General features: G+C 36.3%; 2 protein-coding genes across 2 annotated transcripts; one reads left to right on the top strand and one right to left on the bottom strand.

Annotated features, from left to right (window-relative positions):
* The first annotated feature begins 956 nt into the window (after positions 1-956).
* On the top strand, positions 957-3,471 carry LOC108324668 (uncharacterized). Its single transcript, XM_017557607.1, has 3 exons — positions 957-1,969; positions 2,249-2,506; positions 3,012-3,471. Exons 1-3 carry the CDS (start codon positions 957-959, stop codon positions 3,469-3,471), a joined length of 1,731 nt encoding a protein of 576 aa, XP_017413096.1.
* A 2,247-nt stretch (positions 3,472-5,718) lies between these two features.
* On the bottom strand, positions 5,719-7,614 carry LOC108325419 (exocyst complex component EXO70H1). Its single transcript, XM_017558486.2, has one exon. It carries the CDS (start codon positions 7,612-7,614, stop codon positions 5,719-5,721), a length of 1,896 nt encoding a protein of 631 aa, XP_017413975.1.
* Between the last annotated feature and the right edge of the window lie 1,681 nt (positions 7,615-9,295).

Genomic DNA, 9,295 nt, shown 5'->3' on the forward strand with positions numbered 1-9,295 from the left:
ACAAGAAAAATAAAGTTGCTAGTTGAAGAAGATTTAATAATGACCCAGTTGTATGTGTAGAGTGCAACCCACACTACAAATGAAAAAAAATAGATAAAAATTATACCAATTATAACGAACAACAGTATAAAAAGTGTTTCATTTTAGGTTTAATCATGTAGAACATCCCTATTTCTGCAGGGTTTTCTCAATTAGGTCCTCATATTAAATCTCTCAATTAGGTCCTTGAATGTGTAAAATTGTATCAATTTCGGGCTTGCCGTTATCTTGGGTGGACGGCGTTAAAAAATGTTGTGCGTGGCAGGGTGACATTAGAAAGTTTTACTGACGTGGCAGATTATGGTGATCTGAGTTGGATTTGTTTTATTTAGAAATTCAACTTTATTGAGGTAAAATAATTCAAAACGCAACGTTTAAATAAAATACAATTAATAATTTAAAATGCAATGTTTTAATTGAGTGAGAACTGATTAGAAGAATGGGAATTTTATTTTTATTCTTCACTTTGTGCGAAATTGAGGATTTTTGGGAGAATAGGGTTTTATCGAGGCAAAAAATTGTTGAGTGGGTGCGAAATTTGGTAAACGTGGTGAGAAAGTAGGCTTGGTGTGAAGATTATGGAGTGATTTATCGGTGCGAAATCGGTGAAATCAGGAAGCTCTTGGCGGTGAATCACGTGGAAGGCATTGGCGAAAGTGTTCGAGGTGAATCACGTGTTCAGGTTAGTAAAGACGATTTTCATTGAATTGTTTGATGATGTTGTCCTTTTATGGTTGTCCAACAATGTTGCATGGTCTATCCTGTTTCGTTTTTAAGTGCAATGTGGTCCCCCAATATTAAAGTGTTGTTGGAATGTCTTTTTCAGTGGGTTGTGGTTTGCATATATTCTTACTAAATGTTGTTGTCGTCCCTTTTTTATTACTTTATAGGTTAATTATAAGTTTTTTTTGTACGTCATGGAGGAAAATTTCCAAGTTGTTATCCACCACAGTGGAAAGTTCATAAAAGAAGGGAAACTTAACTATGAGGGGGAGAGTACAACTTTGTCGTTTGACCCAGACATGTGGAACTATTTCCTTGTAGTGAGTGTGGTGAAAGGGCTAGGTTATGATGGGTTTAAGGAGTTGTGGTACTGCGTAGGTGGTGGTTCTGTGTTAGAGAATAGGTTGGAGCCTTTGTTGGATGACATAGGAGCCATGCACATGATTACCTTAGCTAGGCTTAATGGTGAGGTGCATCTTTTTGTTGTTCACACAGTTTCTGAACCTGAGGTGATACATATGTTCGAATATGTTTCTCAGAATACAGCTAAAGTAGAAACTGTTCAGGCTGAATGTGAACAGGATACTGGGGGTGAATGTCAACAGGATGGTGAAACACAATGTAAGGTGCCTGCCAATGAAGGTGAGAGAGTTCAATGTGATGGTATGAGTGAAACTGTTATTGTTTCAGAAGAAAGATGTGAGGGTCATCATGTTGTTGAAGGTGAAATTGAGTGTGAAGGGGATGTTAATGAGGATGTCAATGATGATGTTAATGATGATTTTAATGATGATGCTGGTGATGTTCGTAGTTGGAGTTCTAGTGGTGAGGATGTTAATCATGATGATGGCAATGATTGTATGGAAGGTCTGGTTGATGTACATGTTGACTTTGATATAGAAGAGGAGGTAGGAGATGGAGTTGGTAATGTTCAAGTTGATGTGCAATCTGATGGAGCATCATGGATTCAGATGTCTGATAGTGATGTTGATGATGGAATAAATAGTGATGATGATAGAGGTTTGTCTGATGATGAATGGGAATCCGAGGAATTAGACAGTGGAGCAGAAAGTGATGGTAAAGATGATGAAGACGAGGGTTATGGGAAGTTTAAAACATTCTCTATGCCTAAGACAATGCTAGATCATAAATGGGATCTGGGTACTTATTTTGCTGACAAGCAAGACTTTGTGGATGCCATAAAAACGTATGCAGTACAAAATGGCAGAAATATTAAATATGTTAAGAATGATAAGAAGAGAATTAGACTCAAATGTATGGGTGGTAAAGGAGAATGCCCCTGTTTAAACATGGGAATCAGAAATGAGAAATATAAAACAACTCAATGATGAGGCTTTCAAATACTTGTTAAAAATTCCTTCCAGGTTTGTATTTATACTTGTTTTCATTAATATTTGAACATAGATATCTGACTTGGAGACCTTATAGGGCAGACTTAAATGTTCATTATACTTATCCAATGTAGATACTGGTCACGTTTAAGATTTAGCAGCACACCTCAATGTGATACTTTGGTCAACAACATGTCCGAGGCTTTTAATAGTGTTTTGGTGCATACAAGGTCTAAGCCAATCATAAGCATGTTGGAGGAGATCCGCCTTTACTTGATGAAGAGATGGGCAACTAACAGGAGTAAAATACAATCATTGTCTGGGGACATTTGTCCTAAAATCAAGACTAGGCTAAACAAGGAGTCTCAGTTAACTAAACATTGGATTCTGTGGTAACCTTTATTCATTTTTCTTTATGATTTGTGTTAGTATGTGTTAGGTTGTCGAGTTAGAGACCTAATCGTTTGGTATTATCAACCTTATACCATTCGGCCCTAAACAAGGTCCAAAACCTGTTTTCAAAACATAAGAAATGGCTACCGTTCGGTATTATCAACCTTATACCGTTCGGTCCTCAACAAGGTCCAAAACATGTTTACAAAACATAAGAAATGGCTACCGTTCGGTATTATCAACCTTATACCGTTCGACCCTTCACTCCATCCCCCCTGCACCCACCGAACGGTATTAGTATAGACATCGTTTGGTGCTTCACTCCTTCCTCCCTTGCAGCTACCGTTCGGTCTATACTAACAGTATGTTAAGTTTTTATTCATTATTAATTTCCTTCTTTATACTTTAGAGTTGGTCAGGAAACAAGCTTTTTGAAGTTCGCCGTGTGTCCCAAGCTGGTGACAAGTTTGTAGTGAATTTAGATCAAAAATTGTGCACATGCAGGAAGTGGGCTATCACTGGCGTACCATGTTGCCACTCATTGGCAGTTATGAAATTCCTAAATCTAGATGTAGAGGACTTCATACCATGTTGCTTTAGGAAGTCAACATATGAAGAAATATACTCTTCAACTGTATATCCAATAAATGGTTACAAGATGTGGGAGATTACCACACATGTTGATGTCCTCCCTCCACCAAAAAGAATATTGCCTGAGAGACCAAAGAAGAAGCGAAAGTTGGAGCAATGGGAGTTGGTCAAGGACGACAAAAGAATGAGGAAGGGTGGTATAAAGAAAAGATGTGGCATTTGTAAGCAACTGGGCCACAACAGAACTTCTTGCACCAAATCAACCCAGACACCTGATGTGAACTCTCACCAAACACAAGAAACTAACCCATCAACTCAACCAATGATGCCATCATCAAATCAAGATGAAGTTGTAGGTCAAGGGGATATATGATCAATTGTAATGTATACACAATGTCAGCATTTGAACAATTGTATAAGTCTTGTGTTAGTGATGTTTAGACTTTGTTAATCTTTAGACAATGTCAGTGTTGTTTTATCACTACTTATTGTATCCTCTAAACAAGTGGAAACTACTTTTTGTGCCATCATTTTATTCTATCAGTTGTTATTGACTATCTGCAGTTTATGGCAATGACTATTTATGTGTTAGTTCATATTAACCATTTATGAATAGCTTATGATTATGTACAGCTTATTACAATGATTTATGTACAGCTTATCTTTCTAAAGTATGATAAATGACAAAAGCGTTGTCAGTTCACTTTGTTAAGTTAAGCAATCTATCTAAAGCCAAGTCAACATATCATATTCTTACTCAATCACAAATCTCTTTAGTCATATCAGATTCCACACCATATAAAACCAAGATACACACCTCTCTATAGTGATATCAGATTCCATAACCAGAATTCAATTTCTTACTCAAACACATCAAACAACTCTCATTTTCATTAAAATGGAACAAAGGTACATCAGACGTACAAGACATCATCTCATTCTCATCATCATTGAAACTAAAACTGTGTTTATTACACATAAAACACAAACCAAAATTATCAACACCTTCATCCACTTTTCAACAATGAAGACACAATTCTGTAACTTGACTAAAAATTTCCTATTACTATCCATTTCTTCACTGTTCAGAAAACTGTGTTTGTTTCCTTCATTTAGACTTGAAGCAGGTCCCTATTTCGTGTTCCGAAACATCAACGCACCATTTGAAGTAATTGCAACCACCGTCTTCAGTACCACTCTGTAAACGCACAAACGTATTCTCAAAAACAGTTTCACATAACAAATAGCTGAAATCAATCATACCTTATACTTCGAGCATCCCGAAAATTTCTTCCCACGACTCTTCATAGTTTTAGCAGTTCTCAACACACATCTCTCTCCACAGTGCCAAATCGATGAACACACATTCACATTCTCCTTCCGCCATACATTGCAGGTCGACGAACAACAAGAATGGTCCTTCGACATCGTCTTCGAACAAGTTCGCGTTCAGCACCCACCTGCGTCGCCCAAAAACACCCTCCAACAACAACCTCCAAAAGCTCCAACAATACCAACCTCGCTCTCCTCAGGCAAACATTTATATTACGATTCCAGTCTTCCAATTTAGGGTTTTATTCAAATCCCATTTAATTTCCCAAATTTCACCAAATAATGTTGCATTCTTCATTTAAGTAAACGTTGCGTTTTAAATTATTAATTGTATTTTATTTAAACGTTGTGTTTTAAATCATTTTACCTCAATAAAATTTAATTTCTAAATAAAACAAATCCAACTTAGATCACCATAATCTGTCACGTCAGTAAAAGCTTCTAATGTCACCTTGTCACGCACAATATTTTTTAACGCCGTCCACCCAAGATAATGGCAAGCCCTAAATTGATACAATTTTACACATTCAAATACCTAATTGAGAGATTTTATAATATGAGAACCTAATTGAGAAACTCTGAAAAAAAAAAATAAGAATGTTTTATATGATTAAACCTTTATTTTATTATCATTTTGTCATAGCATCCACTTTCTTATCTTCTTGTTTGTTTCATAGTGTTCTGAATATTTTAGCTCCATAGGAGAAATCAAACACTTACATTAAAAATTGTTTTTCCAACAAACATGTATTATTAATTCATAAATCTTTTTTATAGAATCCCAAACTAAGGCTGATCCATATTTAGATGTGTAAGCACAAATTATTAATACATGATTTTAGCCTTTGTGAAACACTTTTCCTATTTGCATTAAAATACATGAATCGTTATTCTTTTATCCATTATATTACATCATATATTACAAGATGCTCGATAGCTGTATAACGAAGATCAAAATTCACCATTATTAGTGGCACATAAGTGTTTGTAATATATTAAAATGTAATACTTAACTTATATATAGTTTTAAACAAAACAAAAAGAATAATTCACAATATCAACATATTACACTCAGAAATTTAGTGTAAATGTCTCATGTAACTACGCTCGAGTGATTATAATGTAACTTAAAATTCCACACCCATCATTGGAACCTTTTTCTCTTTCTTCCGGAAAAAATCAGCGTCTCCCTTATGTAATTGTATGTTGTAACCCTATTACGTGAACAATGATCGGATAAGAGGATCCAAATATAATCATTGCACCATTGTAATAATGAGACACTTTTTCATTTGCATTTCTTACAGAATTTTTTTCTTACAAAAAATGAACTGTTTTCTTCAGTGGAGCTTGATCTTCCCGCGGGAAAAAGGTTCAGCATGTAATTCTCAACATCTTCAGGGGTAAATATGACATGGTCTCTCATTTCCCTCACCGATCCCACTGAATTACGGAGCGTTTCATACATCTCGCGGTACATAGGGCTTATTTTTCTCGCGAGTGACGCCTTCGTCTCTTCACGAAATTCCTGCTCCGGAATGTTAAACGCGTTCTCTTTCCGGTAAGCTTTCTCGAATTCTAAATTGAAATTCCCGAACATAACCCTCGCTTCCGCCGGCGACATTTCCGCCGCTGTATTTTCCGGCAAAGACGAAAGCACTTTGCCCCATGCTACTCTCTCGTAGTTTGCCATCAACTTCTTCACCTTTGCCTCATGATTCAAAACCCAGTCGTCGCCGACAACGTAAATCAAGTTCGAGGTTCGGACCTTGGCTACCACGTGCCGGAGATTGTTTGTGAGAAACAGGTAAGATAACGAAACCTCCTTGCAATGCCTCGACTTGCCGTCGATCTTGCAAAGAAGGACTAGAATCAGCCTCGCCATCTGCACCGAGAATTCCGTCGCCGTTGTCGTGGAGTTGTCAGATTGTGGACTGTACAAGTAAGATTCCGGTAACGGCGACCTCGATGGCGGCGGCACGTCGAAGAAAATTTCAGATAGCACGTTGCTGTAATCAGCGAGTGTAGACAAGTGATTCATTACTTGCACAGTCAGGGGGTGAACGCCTGCGAATTTTGAAATAGCTTTGGAAGAGTCTTTCTGAATTGCGGTCTCAATTTCAAAGAAACTCGTTCGTACGGACTCAGAGAGTCGGAGAAGCAGAGCGTAGGCTTGAGATTTAGACCCGGTTGTTGAATCGTACGAGAATATCGATTCAATATCCGGCCACAGTGAAGCGATCGTGGCGTACATATCAATTATTCGGAAGATCTTCTCAGGCGGGGATTTTTTCGTTCTCACAACGAGATCGGGGAATCCGAACAGTAGAGCGGCTCCGCTTCTCGAAATTTCGGCAAAGCAAGCTTCCGCGATGGATTGTGACGCACCGAAGACTTGATCGCAGAGGATCCTTTCTCCAGAGAAGAGCGTCCTCACGGCGATCTTAACGGCCTCTAACCAACCCTTGATTTTCAACTCGAGCACTTCCCAGTCCATCTTATTCACCTTCGAAGCGCTCAATTCCTCCACGCTTAAGCGATACACGCCTTCGTCGACGATCGACTTTCTCATAGTCGTGTAAACGGTGACGCATTCCTTGCCGTAACCGTTGGAAACCATGCAGTCGGCAATGGATTTGAGAACCGCCACGGTTTCAGAGGAAACGCGTTCGACTTTGGAGATACAATCTCCTGTATCGCGAACGTCGTCTTCCGCCGTGCCTTCATCGTAGCTATCGGAACAGAAAGAGGTTCTAGAGGTGGTGGAGGATCTGGCGGAAACGGATTCGGGATCGAGTTGGGCCCGGCTCATGGATAATATCTGGTAGAACTCTTTCTGGAGCCTCTTCATGGCCATTTGCATAAGTTTTTGTGCGAGGACGAGTTTCCGTGAAGACGGGTTCTGTGCAAGCAAAGCGTGCATGGTTTCATGAAGCTGGTTAACGCAGTGGATGTAGTGCATGGCCTCAGCTTTGTCGTTGTAGAAGAGAGAGGTTACTCTTCCGTACGCGGAGGTTTCAGGGTCCCATTTTAGTATCAGAGCTTCTGCTTCCTCTATGGTAGTGGAAACCATGTTTTCTTTGGTGCTGGTCGAAGGTGTTGTGGATAGAGATGAACTTGGTGCCGAAGTGTGACGGGAGAAGGTGAACGACTGCGTTTTTGGCTCCCAGCAAATTGTTCTCATTTTCGAAACACAAGAAGGGTTTTCTCAGTGTAGTTATGCAACTTGTTCGAAAGTGTGTTTGTTTTCTTGATGAAAGGGAGTTTGCAGTGTGAATATCTGTGCGCTTGCAAGGGCAGGTGAAGGGATATATATAGAGTTGCGTGCCATAAAACGACGCCAACGGTGTTTCGATGATGAATGTCAGATTTGACTTTTCCATTCGCTGATTTTCTTCACATAGGCATTGGTTTGTCATGATGGACTTGGTTTCGTGTTTGGGTGCGAAATTTGTTTACACGTGTTTGTGGCCTCGAGTTTTTGACCTCGGGAAATTTTGTTTTTAATTTTTTAAGAGAAATATTGTAGGCAAGTCTTCTAACACGTACACGATGACAAGATCTTGTGTGAAATAAAGTTTTGACAAAGTATACTCAGTCCAAATGTACTTTCATTGACCAAATACCATGATTTGTGAGCCATAACAAAAGCCAAAAAAAGTGGGAATTCAGACTAACATGAAATTGGAGTTTTCCACCCAAGTTATCCGTGTCATGGAAGGGACTAGAAACCAAAAGGGAAAATGAAAAGTTAAGTATTTATTTAGATACAGAGAAACAGAAAGACAATGGGAGAGTGAACTACTAAAAGTTGGTACAAAATGTTAATTATATAATTATTTTGCATATAATTAAAATAGAATAAATAAAATAAATTTTTAAAAATAATTTGATGCAAAAATATATTTTTAAAACATAATTTAGAATTAAAATAAAACATTATATTTCAAAATAGTAATATATATTTTTATTTTACTTTTAATTGTTAATATTTTATTTATTTATTATTATAATATTTTTAATTTGATTATTTACTACATTAGAATAATAGTATAAACTGTTTATGAAGGTATATTCAATTGTCTTTTTAAAGTAATCCATTATATAAATAAAAAGTAATAAAATATTTATGATTTAATATACTAGGCAGAAATAAAAGTTCTGTCCCTTTTTTTATATATTTTACGACTTTATTTTTCTTACTATCTTTATCTTTTTATTGTCTTCTTTGTTCCGTGATTAGAAACAAACAGACTAAATTAATATGCTTTTTAAGTATTTATCAAAATTTGCACCTATTATTTTTATATGATCATATATTTTATGAACTTTCTCGTTAAATTAATATTTTTACTGGCTAATAAATATAGATATTTTGAATGCTTTAATTTACTTTAAAATTAGTGAATGATGAATATTTTGTTAACCAGGATTAACAGCAGAAACACCATAAGCGGGATCTGGTGTGAAAGATGTTTTTTTTTAAATGTATACCTTTTACAGTTCAAAAGTATGCTCTTTGACCTGATAATATCCTTGAGCCCAAAGAAAACTTTAAATGGTGACTCCCCTACTAGAAATAGAGTTTTCCCTCTAAGTTATCTCTAATATTTAATTTAATTTTATATTTTTTTCTTGAGTGCTTATTTTCTTAAATAAAAATGAAACATTTTTAAATTTTTTTTATATTTTTTATAATTTCTTTCATTAGATTGTTACTTTTATTGGTTATATAATAAAATTATTTTTAATTTTCTTAATTGTTTATATTAATAATAAATTTTATGAAGTTAATTTTTTTATGATTTCCAAAACTAAAATATTTAAAGAAACATGCTTTATTTTTATTTGATATACTTACACAT

Source organism: Vigna angularis, chromosome 3 (assembly GCF_016808095.1).
Source record: "Vigna angularis cultivar LongXiaoDou No.4 chromosome 3, ASM1680809v1, whole genome shotgun sequence".
Lineage (NCBI taxonomy): Eukaryota > Viridiplantae > Streptophyta > Magnoliopsida > Fabales > Fabaceae > Vigna > Vigna angularis.

Bases quoted from the DNA above. Each gene is read 5' to 3' on its own strand.
- LOC108324668 (XM_017557607.1), top strand. From the start codon at position 957: ATGGAGGAAAATTTCCAAGTTGTTATCCACCACAGTGGAAAGTTCATA. The intron at 1,970-2,248 runs GTATGCAGTACA...TATCCAATGTAG, and splicing joins TTTGTGGATGCCATAAAAAC to ATACTGGTCACGTTTAAGAT. The intron at 2,507-3,011 runs GTAACCTTTATT...GTGCACATGCAG, and splicing joins ACTAAACATTGGATTCTGTG to GAAGTGGGCTATCACTGGCG.
- LOC108325419 (XM_017558486.2), bottom strand. From the start codon at position 7,614: ATGAGAACAATTTGCTGGGAGCCAAAAACGCAGTCGTTCACCTTCTCC.